Source organism: Arachis ipaensis, chromosome B01 (genome assembly GCF_000816755.2).
Source record: "Arachis ipaensis cultivar K30076 chromosome B01, Araip1.1, whole genome shotgun sequence".
In the NCBI taxonomy this organism is placed as follows: Eukaryota; Viridiplantae; Streptophyta; class Magnoliopsida; order Fabales; family Fabaceae; genus Arachis; species Arachis ipaensis.
Genome location: NC_029785.2, coordinates 35,241,603 through 35,259,473, shown reverse-complemented (window position 1 = coordinate 35,259,473; position 17,871 = coordinate 35,241,603). Strand labels below are relative to the sequence as shown.

The 17,871-nt window shown below is 42.9% G+C and overlaps 4 protein-coding genes across 4 annotated transcripts; 2 read left to right on the top strand and 2 right to left on the bottom strand.

Annotated features, from left to right (window-relative positions):
* Positions 902–4,267, bottom strand: LOC107605398 (arogenate dehydratase/prephenate dehydratase 6, chloroplastic-like). The gene is made up of 2 exons (XM_016307276.2): positions 3,992–4,267; positions 902–2,024 (listed from the first exon to the last, which is right to left on the bottom strand). Exons 1-2 carry the CDS (start codon positions 4,265–4,267, stop codon positions 1,047–1,049), a joined length of 1,254 nt encoding a protein of 417 aa, XP_016162762.1. The 3' UTR covers positions 902–1,046.
* On the top strand, positions 4,777–6,931 carry LOC107605388. The gene is made up of 3 exons (XM_016307268.1): positions 4,777–5,520; positions 5,588–6,100; positions 6,809–6,931. Exons 1-3 carry the CDS (start codon positions 4,777–4,779, stop codon positions 6,929–6,931), a joined length of 1,380 nt encoding a protein of 459 aa, XP_016162754.1.
* On the top strand, positions 7,819–8,966 carry LOC107605379 (uncharacterized protein K02A2.6-like). Its single transcript, XM_016307257.1, has 2 exons — positions 7,819–7,914; positions 8,694–8,966. Exons 1-2 carry the CDS (start codon positions 7,819–7,821, stop codon positions 8,964–8,966), a joined length of 369 nt encoding a protein of 122 aa, XP_016162743.1.
* LOC107617641 (ras-related protein RABH1b-like) lies at positions 13,221–17,574 on the bottom strand. Its single transcript, XM_016319457.2, has 6 exons — positions 17,276–17,574; positions 16,589–16,659; positions 15,616–15,704; positions 14,797–14,908; positions 14,077–14,167; positions 13,221–13,615 (listed from the first exon to the last, which is right to left on the bottom strand). Exons 1-6 carry the CDS (start codon positions 17,396–17,398, stop codon positions 13,481–13,483), a joined length of 621 nt encoding a protein of 206 aa, XP_016174943.1. The 5' UTR covers positions 17,399–17,574; the 3' UTR covers positions 13,221–13,480.

The window sequence follows — 17,871 nt, the reverse complement described above, 5'->3', positions numbered from 1 at the left end:
TCTAACTATGTAAGAAATTTGTTTTTATCTAATCACCAAAAAAAAAATTGTTTTTATCTCTTCATCAATTTTATTCTTCGTCATAACATACACCTAAATAAAATTGTTCTTAAAATTTGAAAGGACTATATGAGAGATGGACGTGGCTCCTCGAAAGTAAAGCAAGTGACCAGTTAACAAGAAATCGAACGGATGTATATTATTTGAACACTTATTAAATTAAATTTGACATTAATTACAAAAATACATATTTTAGAATTTAGATAGCCTAAATAAAAAAGTTGATAAAATAATAAAGTAAAAAATTATTTACAATTGAATTTGTAGCTATTATAAAATGTATATTCCACCATATTAATTTAATAATAATTAATTCTTCACTTCATTGCTTTAGAAATTTTATCACTTTAGAAGATTTTGATTTATTACTTCGATATCTTTCAAAAATTAGAATATAAATAACTACAAGAAATAATTATCGCATAATAAGCTTAATTATATTTATATGAGTAATAATATACGTTCAAATCTTTTTATAAACCAAAGTTTAACAATAAAACTTAGAATAATGCTAATTATAATTAATTTTTATTATATTAGAACAACTCGGTTAGACTTACATTTGGTTCTTCAATAATGTCCAAACATAAAATATTGAGTATCATCCCAAACATAATCAACCACCTAAAATGTAGGTCGTCTTAGTTGACAAGTGCATTTTTTCATCAAAATCATATAAGGAGGGCACAACCTCACCTAACACCTATTATTTGACGAAAATCTACAATGACTCTCTCCTAAATCCTTCAACAACCCACTTTTTAAAAGCTCTACTAAGAAATTCAGATCCCAAGTTCTAAGATTGTTTGCTCAAACAAAGAAACACAAAAGTCAAATATAATTCAAAAATATATACTGTAAAATCGAATCGAACCAAAATATTAAAGGATTATCTGCACAATTTTGACAATGATCAAATATATAATCATATGGCACAATTATGTGTTCAATTACGTTTTATGAAAAAAAAAATAATAGAGAAATTGCTAAATTCTACTCTCCCTAGAGGAAGGAGAAGCAGAAGGGCTCCACGGTGTCATATCCATGGGATAACTACCCAAAACCCTCAGAAAGGAGGTGAATTCTTGAACCTCAGCCAGGGCATTCTGTGCTCTGACCTCAGCCATGGATGCCTCGAAATCAACATAAAACATGTACTCAAAGTGCTTTGCTGTCCCTTCATTCTTGTCATCGTCAACAATCCGGATCGGACGGTTACGATGCGGCCTTGACTCGATCTTAGTCAAACTGATGTTCCTAAACGCAAACGCCGAGAGCACCTTAAAGAGCACGGAGGTCCCTTTATCGTGCGCGAACACGATACTCGTCTTAAAAGGCCGGTCCGTGCGAGGAATGATTGGTTCTCGGGCCAACATCACGAACCGGGTCACGTTATTCGGGTCATCTTGGATCCCATCCGCCAGGATCTGAAGACCGTACAGCTCTGCCGCGCGTGCGCTAGCGATTGCCGCCGTGTCTCGGAGGTTGTTGGTGGCCACGAACTCCGCGGCGCCGGCGGTGTCGTCTACGGCTTCGCGAGCCACGTTGAGGCCGAGCTTGGTGAGAGTATGCTCGCACTGTGCGAGGGCCTGAGGGTGAGAGATCACGCGCGTCAGGTACTCCGATCGGACGCCAGGAAGGGCAAGGAGGCAGTGGTGAACGGGGAGCTGGACCTCGCCCACGATGTGGAGGCGATGGCGGAGGAGGAGGTCGTAGTTCCGGTGGATCGAGCCGCCGAGGGAGTTTTCGACGGGTAAAACGGCGCGATCGGCGATCCAGAGCTCAACGGCTTGGAAAGCAACCTCGAACTGATAGCAAGGTATGGCTTCTCCGTTAGGGTAGGCTTTGCCAGCGGCAGCCTCGGAGTACGCACCGGGGACTCCCTGGTATGCCACGCGCAGCTGCGAGCCGTGCATCGGTGCTGGCGATAGGTCGGAGATCGTGAGCGGCTTTGGAGGATCTAACTATGTAAGAAATTTGTTTTTATCTAATCACCAAAAAAAAAATTGTTTTTATCTCTTCATCAATTTTATTCTTCGTCATAACATACACCTAAATAAAATTGTTCTTAAAATTTGAAAGGACTATATGAGAGATGGACGTGGCTCCTCGAAAGTAAAGCAAGTGACCAGTTAACAAGAAATCGAACGGATGTATATTATTTGAACACTTATTAAATTAAATTTGACATTAATTACAAAAATACATATTTTAGAATTTAGATAGCCTAAATAAAAAAGTTGATAAAATAATAAAGTAAAAAATTATTTACAATTGAATTTGTAGCTATTATAAAATGTATATTCCACCATATTAATTTATTAATTCTTCATTCTTCACTTCATTGCTTTAGAAATTTTATCACTTTAGAAGATTTTGATTTATTACTTCGATATCTTTCAAAAATTAGATAACTACAAGATACAAGAAATAATTATCGCATAATAAGCTTAATTATATTTATATGAGTAATAATATACGTTCAAATCTTTTTATAAACCAAAGTTTAACAATAAAACTTAGAATAATGCTGTATTTAACGCAAGAAATATTTTTTCTTACAATTTTAATTTGGATATAGAATATTATATTTCAATTAAATTCTAGAAAATTAATTGATCGCATTATATCTTTTCTCATGCAACTATAAAACGTAAGAAATATTGGCATAATATTCCCTGAAACTGTAGTGTGTATTTAGCCTTTATCTGGTAAAGTGTTTATCTTTTTCAAAGTAGTTTATTAAAAATGGCTTGTGAACGATAATTTTTTAAAAATTATAACAATGTTTGGCACCAAAAATGACTTAAACACAAACACTAACAATTATATTTGGTAAATTATTCTATATGTTAAAAATATGTAAAAAAGACTTATTATGTAATGGTTGAGTTTAAAGAAATAATAACAAATTTAGTGATGATAATTAAATATTATTATTATTAGGTTAAAAGTCCAATGATGTGTTATTAACTTTGCTTATTGTGCAATAATTTACAGAAACTAAACATGCCTAATAACAAGCAAACAAGATGGTCCAGTCTCATGATCAAAGAAATGGGCTCATTCACTCATTCATAATCCATGAAAATGGTTGCTATCAAAAGAAGGAAGCCTCAGTGAACCACAACTAATTTTCTTTCTTTTCTTTTTTCTTAGACACGTGAAGAAGTCACCAAGAAAAGTAAAAAAAATGAAGTCTGATTAGGGTTCAAATTGAAAAAAAAAAAAAAAAGAATGATCAAATTTAAGCAAGTTAAAAATTAAGATTCAGAAGCTAAGATGAAATCAAGAGGTAAATCAGAAAATTTTTTTCATCTTGCTACTTTATTGGTAACTTATTGAAAATGCTCTCCTCCTACAAGCACCGAACTGAGAATTTGAAGAAAGCAAAGCTTTGAAGCTTTGTTACAAATTAAGAGTCAAAAATGAAACTTGGAGCCAAAACATTGATGAACAACTCAGATCTTTGAAAAATATTGAAAATGAATGAAAGAGAAACAACAAGGTTTGTTTGCATGATTAGTTTTAATCATGGCTGCTATCTTTTGCGTTGATGCTGTTGTTGCTGATGTATTTAGGGAAGAAGAAGCCAAAGATGTTCAAACTAAGTTTCAAAATTATATCAAAACTCTTTTGTATGTTTTTTTTTTTGTACACATGATCTTGAGGGGATTCTTTTGCTAAGTTGGATGAACACTTAGTGGTTGCAAGACTAAGGAGCAAACCTAGCCAAATCTAACTTGGGTAGAAGTTGGGTTTGTCCCCGAAAGGATTGAGTTGAATCTTAGAAAAATTAGTGTTTATAATTGTTACAACCTGGCCCAAACCCTCCACGGGTCAGCCCGACCCGAGCGCCACCCGACCCGAACGGTTAAGAGTGAGGTGCCCCGAAACCGACCCGGACACGCGTCCCAGATAGCTCACTAACAGCTGTGGGAGAACGTCTCAGAAAAGGTGGGCCTGTCCTTGTAGGGCCCACCTTTGACACAGTATATAAGGGGAAGGTTTTGCCCTTCCCCCAAGGTACGCCACACATCACTCTCCCCCTTTTCGCCTGCACATTACTGACTAGAGCGTCGGAGTGTCTTTGCAGGTGACACCCCCCCTCTCTACAAGAAGTGCTCGGGACCCCGCCTGCACCAGACCGGCAGTTCACGACGAGGCGAGACCCATCATCACCAATCAGCATAGCAACCCGATCCATCCGGTACCCGACCTACCGAACATTGGCGCCGTCTGTGGAGATCGTCCATGGACTTCGTACTGGTCCAAGGTGAGACAGCCCGCGAGGCCGAGCCCGTAGGGGACCCCGCCGCGATTGCTCCCCCGCAGTGCACGGGATCCCCTCTGAGACACACAATACAACCTCACGAGAGACGCCCCTTCGGGGGAACTGGCGACAATCACGCCAGAATAATGCAAGAGCTACGCCACAGAATGCAAGACTTGGAACGTCGGCTGGCGAAAAGAGAACACGATCAGCACACCCCAGAACAAAGCCACTCCCGCTCCCACTCGAGGAGCCACTCCAGACGCACGCCCAGCCCCCAAGCTGAGTCCGAGAGCGCTGGGGAAAGGGGACGCGCGAGAAGATGCCATGGCCCCGTCATTTATGCCAGGCATGAGAGGCGGCGTACTACAGATCGCGGGACCGAAGACGCCCGTGGGGAGAACGACAAAGGGAGAGCGACGAGAACGCGAGGACCCGTGATAATGGGGGCGACCCCATTTCATCGTTCCATACTCGAAGTCCGGCTGCCAAAACATTTTGACAAGCCCACGGACATGAGATACGACAGAACGCAAGATCCTCTGGAGCACCTCACGGCCTTCGAGGCCAGGATGAACCTGGAGGGAGTCGGGGACGAGGTAAGATGCCGTGCTTTCCCGGTTACCCTAGCAGGACCTGCAATACGGTGGTTCAATAACCTCCCGCAGGGCTCGGTGACCGGCTTCGCCGACATCAGCCATGCCTTCTTAGCTCAATTCACAACCAGAATTGCAAAGGTGAAGCACCCAATCAACCTGCTTGGGGTGACCCAACGACCCGACGAGTCGACCAGGAAATACCTAGACAGATTCAACGACGAGTGCCTGGAAATCGACAAGCTGACAGACTCAGTGGCAAGCCTGTGTTTGACAAACGGACTCCTGAACGAGGACTTCAGAAAGCACCTCACTATGAAGCCAATATGGACAATGCAGGAGATCCAATGTGTGGCTAAGGAGTACATTAATGATGAAGAAGTCAGCCGGGTCGTGGCTGCCAATAAACGGCAATCCTCTACTCCCAAATCCGGCACTACGAGGGCGGAGAAAGACGAAAGGAACAAGCCAGGGACGGCGGTCCGAGCAAAACACCAAGGCCGTTTCCCCGAGTCGGGAAGTTCACCAACTACACCCCCTGGTGGCACCGATCGTGGAAGTTTACCAACAGATAGCCGAGAATGGAATACTGTCGAAACCCCGGCCTCTGAAAGACCGAACAGGAGGAAACAAGAGCCTTTATTGCGAATATCACAAGGGGTACGGACACAAGACCCAAGACTGCTTCGACCTGAAGGATGCGCTAGAGCAAGCAATCAGGGATGGGAAGCTCGCCGAATTCTCCCACCTCATTAGAGAGCCAAGGAGACGGAATCGTGACCACGAAGGCGAAGACAAGCCCCGGGCGATAAGGCGACGCCAAGAACCGGATGGAGACGACCACGGCCTCACGGTGGTGAACGTGGTAACTGCCAAGAATTCAGCCCCGAAGTCGAAAGCGGCACAGAAGAAAGACGCCAAGGTCATGGCCGTCTCCTCCTCATCTGCGAGAAATTCCCGAAGGCTCCCATCCATCTCCTTTGGTCCCGAAGACCATTGGTTTGACGAGATATTGGAAAGTCCCCCTATGGTCATTACGGCCAGAGTCGGAACTGGCCTCGTCAAACAGATCCTCGTGGATACGGGGGAAGACTCGAACATCATGTTTCGCAACGTATTTGACGCCCTGGGGCTGCGTGACACCGACCTAGCGACCCACCAGCACGGTGTGGTAGGGTTAGGCGACCACTTCATCAAGCCGGACGAGATCATTTCCCTCCCGACCTCAGTGGGACAAGGACAGGGACGGAGGACAGTAATGGCAGAATTTGTGGTCTTGCGAGATTCCACAGCTTACAACATCATTCTGTGGAGAAAAACCATTAATGAACTTGGCGCGGTGATCAGCACAAAACTACTTGTAATGAAGTTTGTTACTGATGACGGATCTATCGGATCCATCAAAGGAGACCTGGAAACGGCAGTCGCCTACGACCACGCCAGCCTCTCCCTGAGAAAAAAGTCTAAAGAAGCATCAGGGGTTTTTCTAGCCGACCTGGACGCCAGAATAGATGACAAACCCAGACCCGAGCCAGAAAGGGACCTGGAAAAATTTAAGGTTGGGGACACGGAGGAGAAGTTCACGTTCATAAACAGAAATCTCCCCCATAGATTGAAGGGACCTTTGATGGAGATGATCAGAGCCAATGCCGACCTGTTCGTTTGGACACCGGCCGACATGCTTGGAATAGATCCCCAACTCATGTCTCATTGTCTGGCCGTCAAGCCGGGAGCTCAATTAGTGGCCCAAAGGAGGAGGAAGATGTCGCAGGAAAGGGCGGAGGAGGTGGCCAGGCAGACGGCCAACCTCCTCGAAGCGGGGTTCATCCGAGAGCTGGACTACTCGACATGGCTATCGAATGTGGTCTTGGTGAAAAAGCACAATGGGAGGTGGAGAATGTGTGTGGACTACTCCGACCTCAACAAGGCATGCCCCAAGGACTGCTATCCCCTCCCCAACATCGACACACTCATCGACGCGGCGGCGGGTACCGGTATCTGAGCTTCATGGACGCTTACTCTGGGTACAATCAAATACCGATGTACCAGCCCGACGAAGACAAAACGGCGTTCATAACGCCTGGAGGGATCTATTGCTACAAGGTGATGCCATTTGGCTTGAAAAACGCTGGCGCCACATACCAGAGGCTGATGAACAAGAAATTCAGCGAACTCATAGGCAAGACAGTAGAAGTCTACGTGGATGACATCCTTGCGAAAACCACACGACCCGACGATCTCCTAAGCGACCTGGGGGGCGTGTTCGCGTCCCTCCGACAAAACGGCATGAGGCTCAACCCGCTCAAATGCGCCTTTGCCATGGAAGCCGGGAAGTTCCTAGGGTTCATGATAACCCAAAGAGGGGTAGAAGCCAACCCTGAGAAATGCCAAGCAATTCTCCACATGAAGAGCCCGGGTTGTATTAAAGACGTATAGCGATTGGCAGGAAGGCTGACGGCGTTATCCCGTTTTCTCGGCGCATCGGCAGCAAAAGCCCTGCCCTTTTTCAACCTGATGAAAAAAAGGATAGCGTTCGAATGGACTCCTGCATGTGAGAAAGCGTTCAACCACTTCAAAGAGATCCTAGCGTTACCTCCAGTGCTCGGGAAGCCAATGGCCGGAGAACCACTCTACCTCTACCTGGCCGTAACAGAGGAAGCGCTTGCAGCAGTGTTGATATGAGAGGAAGGGAAAGCTCAGCAACCAATCTACTTTGTAAGCAGGGCGTTACAAGGAGCAGAGCTGAGGTATAGCAAATTGGAGAAACTGGCGCTGGCACTCCTAACCTCCTCCCGAAGGCTGAGGCAGTACTTCCAGAGCCACCGTATTGTCGTGAGAACGGACCAAGCAATCCGTCAAGTACTCCAAAAACCTGATTTGGCGGGAAGGATGATGACATGGGCCATCGAGCTCTCCCAATACAATTTGCAGTACGAGCCCCGGCATGCAATCAAGGCGCAGGCAATGGCAGATTTCCTAGTGGAGGTAACAGGCGATCCCCCCGAGAAAACGGGCACACGGTGGAGGCTCCATGTAGACGGGGCCTCCAACTAGACGTCCGGGGGCGCTGGGGTCATCTTAGAGAGCCCAGCCGGAGTCGTGTACGAGCAATCGACCAAATTTGAATTCCCCATATCGAACAACCAAGCAGAATATGAAGTCCTCTTGGGAGGACTGACCCTAGCTAGGGAAGTCGGGGCGACAAGGCTGGAAGTGTGCAGCGACTCACAGGTCGTCACCTCGCAAGTGAACGGAAGCTATCAAGCAAGAGACCCGTTGCTGCAAAGGTATTTGGAAAAGGTTAGAGAATTGACCAGGCAATTCCAGGAAGTCACGATCCAACACGTTCCAAGGGAAAGGAACACACGGGCGGACCTCCTGTCTAAACTAGCAAGTACAAAGCCAGGAGCGGGCAACCAGTCTCTCATCCAAGGCATGGTAAAGGAGCCAACGGTCGCCCTCCACTTGGCGAAAGCAAGCCCCTCCTGGTTGGACCCCATCATAAACTTCCTGGAACATGGCACACTACCTGATGATGAGAAAGCGACCAAAGTGTTGAGAAGAGAGACAGCCAAATATGCAATCATACAGGGACAATTGTTCAGAAAGGGACTCAGCCAACCCCTACTGAAGTGCTTGCACCCCGACTAGACGGACTACGTACTTAGAGAAGTCCACGAGGGATGCTGCGGTCACCACATCGGTAGGTTGAACCGCTAGCCAGCATATCCTCATCCAATTGCAGGAAGTTCATGTGGAGGCAGGTGATAACCCGTTTCGGCATACCAGAGGTCGTCATTTCGGATAATGGGACTCAATTCACCGACAAGAAGTTCACGGAGTTCCTCGCCGACTTGGGGATAAAGCAAAAGTTTTCCTCAGTTGAACATCCCCAGACGAATGGACAAGTGGAATCCGCAAACAAAGTCATCCTACTAGGCCTCAAGAAGCGCTTAGACAACAAGAAAGGCGCATGGGCCGACGAGCTCGCTTCGGTCCTCTGGTCCTATCGGACAACCGAACAAAGCTCCACATGAGAAATCCCCTTTCGCCTAACATACGGGGTCGACGCGGTGATACCTGTGGAGATTGGCGAACCGAGCCCGCGGCTACTTCTTGCAGGAGTAGAAGAAGCAGTGGAAAAGAACCTGGTGGACGAGACCAGAGAGATGGCCTACTTGTCAGAAACAGCACTGAAACAAAGAATAGCTCTACGGTACAACACTAAAGTCCTCAGGAGAGAATTTGAGGAAAGAGACCTCGTCCTGCGACGCAACGACGTCGGTTTACCAACCCCAGGAGAAGGAAAGCTGGCGGCAAACTGGGAAGGCCCCTACAGAATCAAAGAAGTGCTCGACAAAGGTGCCTACAAGCTGGAGAGACTCGACGGCAAAGAAATCCCGAGAACATGGAATGCAGGTAACCTAAGGAGATTCTATTCGTAGCTTGGGCACACCGGCCAAGTGGCCTGACGAGCCAATAGATGCTTACTCCATTCACGTGTCAATTACTAGCGATTTATCTTTATCAAATACCTGCCATGTTCACAAATTTGTCTGGCTAACGACTAATTTTTACTTGTCTAAATTCTTTTATCTACTATTCTCCAATACGTATTCCACACAATCGCGCTCTGCAACGGCAACCCGGGACTGATCACCCCGGGAGCCAGTCGAACCATAACCATGACTAACGGCCGTGATAACACGACCAAGACAGTTCCAGCCGTTACCAACATAAACGACAAAACGGATACAAGCAATAAGTCCACACCAGAAAAATGGTAACAAAACATAGGTGCTACTAAACAAACAGAATAAAAGCGATAATAAAAGGTCGATCAGACGACCACTAAAAAGCAACAAAGGTCTCAACAGTTATAAGAAGTATCTTACAAAGCCACACAATAACACAAAGTTACAAGAGCTCATTTTCGAGGCATATCAACAATCTTGCCATCCTGGATTGTTTTGAAGACTCCAATAGCCGAAGTATCGAATTCTGGGACCACGATCTTCATCTGGGCCTTCAGAGCCTCCTCGGTCATAAAGATCGCATTCTTTCTCTGCTCCCTGACTGCCCTGTATTTCCTCTTCAATTCCTCCGCCTTGGCTCGCGCAGCCTCAGCCGACGAGACGGCCGCGTCACGTTCCTTCTCCGCAGCGACCACTCGACCCTGCGTGGCGTTGAGCTGGCTCTCTAGAGTCATCTCCCGCTCGATTAAACGGGAGACGGTGGCGTCGGAGGCATTCATTTTTTTCTCAAAAGACGCAGCCTTCTCCTCGGCATCCTTGCGCCCCCTCTCCGCCGCGGCCAATTGCTCCTGAAGCTTTTCAACCTGGACCTTGAATTCGTTGTTGGCCTGGGTGGCAGTATCGAGCTTCCTTCGCAACGCCTGCATGCCCAACAACTCGAACTCGGCCTTCCGGGCTATCACCTCCCCACGAAGAAGGGTATGATACATCCACCTCGCCTGCCCTGCGAGCTCGGTCCCAAGGAAATGATCCTCCGTGCCGGGAATCAGTTGATTATCAATAAAGGCCCCGGCATCGAAGTTCCTCTCCATTACGGTGAGAGCTCCCTCCGGGCTGGAAGATGCCCTTCGTCTTTTGGGAGTGGGGACAATCTTCATGTCATCATGCTCCCGCTGAGTAGGGGGCGACTGCTCAATACCGACCGTCTCATCGGGAGTGGGAGAAGCATGCCTCCCGGCGAAATTCTTATCGGACGTCTCGACGTCCCGGGAGAAAGGTACAGCTTGATTCTCCTTCTCCCCGGAAGGACCTTCCGGCTTCCCGGCATCCTTCTCGTCAGCCTTCTCTTCATCGCTATCCTCCAAGAAGGTCTTGACCAAATTCTCGAGTCCGGTCACCGAAGCAGACATCTCCACTACAACAGAGAAACAAACACGTTAGTCATGAAGTTGGGAAGAACAAATTAAAAAGCAAAAAACGCAAAAGCACAAAACAGAACAGCTCACAAATATAACTCATGGCGGACTTCCGTTCACCCATAAGGAGGTGGGGGTTCACGGGATTCTTTCCAAAAAGAACAAACAGCACATCGACAATCCTCTTATTCACAGGGGACATTCCCTTGTAGGTCACCTTAAGGAAAGAATTAGACCCCGCCCCGAAGCTCCAATAAGTCGGGATGAGGCGTTCCCCCTCTAACGATAACCAAAAGGGATGATGACCTTCAACGGGACGAACTTTGAAAAATTTGTCCTTGAACCCATGATAAGAGTCCTCGAACAGGCCAAATATCCTCCGGCCTTGGGCAGACCGGAAGGACAGGAACCCTTTTCTCGCCTTCCCTTGTTTGGAGGGGTTGGTAAGGTTGAAGAAGAAGAGGAAGACATCCACTGACACCGGCAGCTCGAGATATTCACAAACCATCTCGAAACAGCGGATAGAAGCCCAGCTGTTCGGATGGAGTTACGACGGCGACACGGATATCCGATTAAGAAGCGACATCTGAAAATCGGAAAATGGCAGGCGAACGCCAACCTGGGTGAACATGGCTTTGTAAAACCAAATCCAGTTGGTGACCCGGGGAGAACGGAAATTAATCTCATACAATCGCTCGTTGGGGACAGGAACGAAGGTCTCGTAGTTGGCCTCCTCATCTGTCCCCCTGCAGAGATACCCGGTTTGCCGGAACTCCGTCAACTCCTCCAGATCCATCTGGTTTGGCGAGTCCTTCACATCTGAGGTCACCCAGGCGTAGGGGTCATAGTTCGCGGCGGAAACAGAAGCCCGGGAGACGACGCGAGGCATACCTACAATGGGGGTACCACTCCATCAGTCTATGAGGTCGGGAGTCCGAAAAAAATCCAGAAACTATGTCCATCCTATTCAACAGTTAAGCTCAAGCATGGCCAAAGCTACAACTATCACGAAAACCACCTAAAAACCTACCCTGGAATGGTACCCCTCCCCTAACACATCTACTTAGCACTAAAAGGTCATCTAACAACAAAAACCAAACAAGACAGCAAGAACACAAAACAAATACAAACAACGAGCATACAACAATGAAGTAGGAAAAAGGGAGGACCAAGGATTACCTGAATTTGTTGCGAAAACTGAGAAGGATGAAGGGAAGATGCACGAGGATACTGCAACAACGCTCTGAAATTTTTGAAAGAAGAAGAGGGAGATAGTAGGGAGATGGAAGAAACAGGAGTGTAAAAGGAAAAAAGTTGAGGCAAACTATTTAAAACTGCCACTCAGGAAGCGCGAAAGATTTGGGGGCAAAATAGTATTTGCGCATGGGGTTTTGCGACCCATTATGAGCATTTAATGCTCAGCGCGAAGAACGAAGCGACGAACGGTTGCCTCAGCAACCAAGAGACACGCGCGCAGGGGGCATGTCCCTTCCACGGGCGGCCGACCTAACGACGATACGTGGAACGTGAAATAACACGCCACGAATAGCTCCCGCGACTATCACTGGCGCGTGGGGGCAATGTTATGACCTGGCCCAAACCCTCCACGGATCAGCCCGACCCGAGCGCCACCCGACCCGAACGGTCAAGGGTGAGGCGCCCCGAAACCGACCCGGACACGCGTCCCAGACAGCTCACTAACAGCTGTGGGAGAACGTCTCGGAAAAGGTGGGCTTGTCCTTGTAGGGCCCACCTCTGACACAGTATATAAGGGGAAGGTTTTGCCCTTCCCCCAAGGTACGTCACACATCACTCTCCCCCTTTTCGCCTGCACATTACTGACTAGAGCGTCGGAGTATCTTTGCAGGTGACACCCCCTCCCCCCTCTCTACAAGAAGTGCTCGGGACCTCGCCTGCACCAGACCGGCAGTTCACGACGAGGCGAGACCCATCATCACCAATCAGCATAGCAATCCGATCCATCCGGTACCCGACCTACCGAACAATAATCTTTGTAAAACATAGTGAAAATTTTTTCATTGTTGTGGGGAGACTAGATGCAGGTCACATTGCACATGGTGGCTGAATAAGGATACATAACTGTGATTTTCTCTTCTCTACTCTTTTTGTGTTTTATTTCGTTAAGAGACAAAATAAAAAAATCTCCTACATTGTATATTTCTCAAAAGTCACAGCTATCCAAAAATAAAGAGTTGCTCTGTTCCTAAACACATTGTAAAGAGAAAACAAAGTTTCTATTATAATGAAAAACAAAAAGCCAAAGGAAATTAAAAAAAAAAACCATAGATTCAACCATCTTTCTCCTAGGGCATTCACAAACCTTTAGTAATAATACATAAAAGATGATAATTTATCTTCTAATATCAAAAGGATCCGGGAACATTACAAAAATTCTTTCAATTAAATTAATTTAGTCATATAACAAAGAGAACAAATTTGTCACTGCCGAATCTTCACTTGTTTTGTCTAATTTGTTTTCCTCTTGCATATGCTAACAAAGTCTAAAAAGACTAATGAACCTTTTTTTTCTACAAATATGAAGCAAACACATCCAAAAACAAGGCAGCATGGAGCAGACAGATACACAAATATAATAAATAAATATAAATAAATAAATAAAAACTGGAAGACAAGGCAGGATCAACAACAACCACCCTCAGCTTGAGAATCATTGCCACCAGAAGTTTTAAGGTTGACATCGACCATATCATCTTGTTTCGAGGAAGATAATGTTTCCATTCCGGGTAACGCAGCAGCAATTTTACGAAAGAGAGCCTAAATATATTACATAGGTTTGAGATAAAGTAGTATAAATAAGTCAAACACCATAGAATATGAAATAAATAAATAAAGATACATGGAGGCAAATGGTGTTACTCTGGTTACTAAAATTGGTGGCCTTTTGAATGATCCTTCAAAATCATTCTCCAAATAATCTTCCTAATAAATAGTACTTAATAAAAATAAAAATAAAATAAAATAGTGCTAAACAAAGGTTGGAAATGTATCTATTTAAAAGATTTTTCACTTTCATTGAAAGACACCTAACACACTAGTGCATAAGGTATATAGTTGAAAATACAAGATTTTATCTATTTTTTCTTCCATGCTTAATCATAAAGAAAAATACATTTACCAATGTTTATGCCACAGTGAACAACTTATTCTCAAATGTTCAACCTGACGGTAAACAATTAAATTAAATTTCTATGACAAAAGAAGAGGGACTTAGTTACCTTTATGTTAAAACCAGCTTTTGCACTAGCTTCAATAAACATAACATTTAGCTCACGTGCCTTTTCTTCCCCATCCTCTGTAGAGACCTGCCTGTATATTTATGCAAAAAATATTGCTTCTAACTTCTAAGGATATGACTGTGCTAGAAATGAGCAATTGGAAAAAAATGTAAAAGTTAACAAAGGCTGTTATCCCACATAGAAAAATTCTCTATGGCCAAACTATTAAAAATGATGAAGACAATGAGGTGGTAGAGATGTGCATCTTGTGTCTCTTTTCTCTTGGGAGATACAAAAAGTAGCTTGAAAATCATCAATAAGAATTTCTTTGATTTTCCTCTGTTTTGGAAGCAAAAAAAGTTTCTTTAAAGCTTTTGTTTGACCCCTTCTCCAAGCATATTTTAATTTATCCTCGGAGTTCTTTGTCTTCTTGAGACATTACCCAAAACATAACACGTCCCAAGCTTAACACCTAGTTAGGAAACAATGAGAAAAGTATGGATATGTTTGATGTGTAAAACTATGGATGAAACTCATCAATGAATCCTGCCCGGCTCTCTTTTCACCTTTGAACCAAACATGCCCTAAGTGTTGAATTGGCCATTTAAAAAAAAATTGCAATCAAATTGATCTTAGACAAAAGAGAACAAAAAGCCAAACAGGTAGCGACAGAAAAAAGCTATTTATTTTCAGGTTAGTTTAACATTCATTAGCATCTACCTCTTGTCCAAAAGGTCAGTTTTGTTGCCAACAAGAACAAGAATAACATCGTTGCCTCTTTCACTGCGCACCTCCTCGATCCACCTTACTGTGTTTAGGAACGTCTGACGGCCTATATCATAAGAATAAATATACAATTAAAAAGCATTCGTCAAAGTAATCTAGAAAACAAACAAATATCATGTATGCATGAGCAATTTCATCTATAGGGATCCAAGAAGGTGGGTAAGAAAATAATCCTTCCATTCTCTTCCTCTATCATCGTCACATTTTAGTACATCCAAGTATTAGTATATTTGTCTACTGGATACAGTTTTATTCAGATACATTGATTCAATGTTAATGACTTACATAAATAGTGTTAGAGAATGGAGGTCAACTGTTGTATCCTCAAGCTTTAGGAGTTTTAGCATGCAATCCATTTTAAGGTGCTTAACTTAGATGAAAATGAGTGTAAGGGTTCTGTTTTCTGGATTTTTAAAATGAAAATTTCAGTCATGCTAAACGGGAATCACTTACATAAGGAGAAAACGGAAGACTTTACTATATATGCCACTTAGATGCATAAATATATTCCTTTCAGGGATAATCAGTCTTATTTATTTCTAGGTTCTGGAAGCAAAATTACAAATGGAAAACTCAACTATTTAAAGCATTTTAAACTAATTAAGGTTCCAAACAAAAATAACTTTAGTAGACTAATAACCTCTGTTTTGATACAAAAGCTGCAAGCAGATATGATTTGTCAAGAATGGAACAGTTGAGACCGTCAGGGGAAAAAAAGATAGTTGAGAAGAAAATATGATATAAATGCCCTACTTGCAACATCATAGACGATGACGGCAACAGATGAATCTCTAATGTAGCTTGGAATAAGACTTCTGAATCGTTCTTGTCCAGCAGTATCCCTGTAGCATACAATATATACAACAAGTAGCACCATGTTTAGTTTATTCATAAATTAATCAACTTCAAAACCTATTTTATGCTTTCAAGTAGAATCCAGATGAACAAATGAGAAAATACTAAATAATAATAGTCAAAAGCCACTACAAACACATTATAGTAAGATTAAAAAGCTACAAAACAGAAGTCAATGAATTTAATACAAACGGATAGAATTTTCCAAAACAAGAATGAAAGAGCTTTGATTTTAGTAAACATTAAACATCACATCTTGAGAGTACAATATAGAGAAAAAATTCTTGAAGTCATTCAAATATAAAGTATGACATACAAAAGAAATAAAATAAAGATTAGTAGTATGTAAGAACAGAAAGAAATGGAAGGGAGGGGTTGTAGATTCCTCAACTCCATGGAGATATTTTGTTTTACATGGAAAGGAACCAAGGGGTCTGTGATTCGTTGAATGCTTTTAAATTTTGGGAATTTTACACTAAAAATATCTTATATGGGAATGTGTTTTCAGTGTAAGTCCTCAAGAATTTAAAAATATTCTACAAACCACATACCCCTAAAAGTATACAGGTGAATGTGTTTTTAAAGTATAAGATCCTGTGCTTACATTCTTCACTTAGGATATGGGGAAATCACACTTTGTTATCTAAAATCACTGCATGATTCCAACATTTAGTATTCTAGTATATCCTTTATTTTAGTGAAGAGATTAAATGGTAACAATAGTAGCAATTACAGTCCCCTTATCTCTTCTACTAAGACCATATAATGGGAGGGAAAACCACCCAATCCTTCCTTCTTTCATTTGTTAACAAGTACCATCCCATTCACCTCCCAATAGAATTTCCAAAATGATGAGCATGCCATATCTTACCACAACTGCAGCCGAATGGTTCGATCTTCAAGATACATAGTTTTTGATAGAAAATCAATACCAATTGTAGCCTGTTTGGAAAAAAAGGAAAAACAAGTTTGTTTATTAGCCAAAGATACATAAAATGCACATAAATGCTGGAATTTGCACAATAGAGTCTAGTCAAATTATATCTTAATATTGCAACATGAATTATCAAGAATTTGGGTGAAATAAGAACAAAAAATAAGAATTATCTAAATAACCCAGATTGAAAAATGGAAAGCAAATTAATGATATGTAAACTATGATGCGGTAAATAGAATATATAATAATGGTGACAAAACTTTTGTTAAGGTACCACATTCATAATCATTTTTGTCTCATCCACGTCAAATGGGTCTCACACAGCATCAAATGGTAGAGGAGCGTGTGTTGGCTCAATGTAAGAGATAAAAAATGAAAAACTAGTAAACAAACATTACTTCATTTTCATTACCCAAGAACCCATGCAGGAAACCATTTTAATTTGTTGTCTCTATCATTTCCCTCAACCTTCTATGCTATATATCAATTCACCATCACCGGCCAGTAACCAGTGGTTTGAGTATAACCTAACCAATTCCTAATCTCCAAGAAGAATATCAAAATCAGAATTTTACTTGAGAAACGAAGACATGATCTTGGATCTGAAAAAGAATAACAAACCTGGTAGGTGTTGTCGAATTTGTCGTACATGAATCGGGTAATGATGCTGGTTTTTCCGACGGACTGATCACCTAAGAACACAAGCTTGTATTTCGCAAGAGCGGACACTGACAATCCCGCCATTTTTTATCTCACACGAAAAGATTCCAAATTCAATTCAATTCGCCTTCCGTTTGCATCCTTCCCTCTTTAATTTCTCAGTTCTTAACAAATGATTCAATCAATGTATACGTGATTTGAATCTGTCTGCAATTTCTTCTCTTCTCCAAATACTGGCCCTCGTTCTATCACCATTACATCTAATAACAAGAAAATCCATTATATATATGTTATTAATAATTAATAATTACAAGACCAAATATGTTATATAAATAATTAAATATACCACTTAGGCCATAACTAAGCCAACTAGCCAAGCCATGCCAAATAGAGCATGTTTGTAACAATTAAATTCGGTTCAAAAGCTTATGCGCTAGTTCAAACTTACGAGTCCAATTAAATAACATCAACATAATTTATAGTTCTAAAAATAATACATCCTGAAATATTTAACAAATATGAATATCATAATTAAGTGTATATTGTAATACTCCTAC

Coding starts and splice junctions, on each gene's coding strand:
- LOC107605388 (XM_016307268.1), top strand. CDS start 4,777: ATGGGGGCGACCCCATTTCATCGTTCCATACTCGAAGTCCGGCTGCCA. Junction 5,521..5,587: donor ATAGCCGAGAATGGAATACT/GTCGAAACCCCG, acceptor GAATATCACAAG/GGGTACGGACACAAGACCCA. Junction 6,101..6,808: donor CGACCCACCAGCACGGTGTG/GTAGGGTTAGGC, acceptor TTGGTGAAAAAG/CACAATGGGAGGTGGAGAAT.
- LOC107605379 (XM_016307257.1), top strand. CDS start 7,819: ATGATGACATGGGCCATCGAGCTCTCCCAATACAATTTGCAGTACGAG. Junction 7,915..8,693: donor TGGCAGATTTCCTAGTGGAG/GTAACAGGCGAT, acceptor ATGTGGAGGCAG/GTGATAACCCGTTTCGGCAT.
- LOC107617641 (XM_016319457.2), bottom strand. CDS start 17,398: ATGGCGGGATTGTCAGTGTCCGCTCTTGCGAAATACAAGCTTGTGTTC. Junction 15,705..16,588: donor ACCATTCGGCTGCAGTTGTG/GTAAGATATGGC, acceptor TGTATGCTACAG/GGATACTGCTGGACAAGAAC. Junction 14,168..14,796: donor ACTGACCTTTTGGACAAGAG/GTAGATGCTAAT, acceptor ATAAATATACAG/GCAGGTCTCTACAGAGGATG.
- LOC107605398 (XM_016307276.2), bottom strand. CDS start 4,267: ATGGATCGGGTTGCTATGCTGATTGGTGATGATGGGTCTCGCCTCGTC. Junction 2,025..3,991: donor TGAGACGTTCTCCCACAGCT/GTTAGTGAGCTA, acceptor TTTCTTACATAG/TTAGATCCTCCAAAGCCGCT.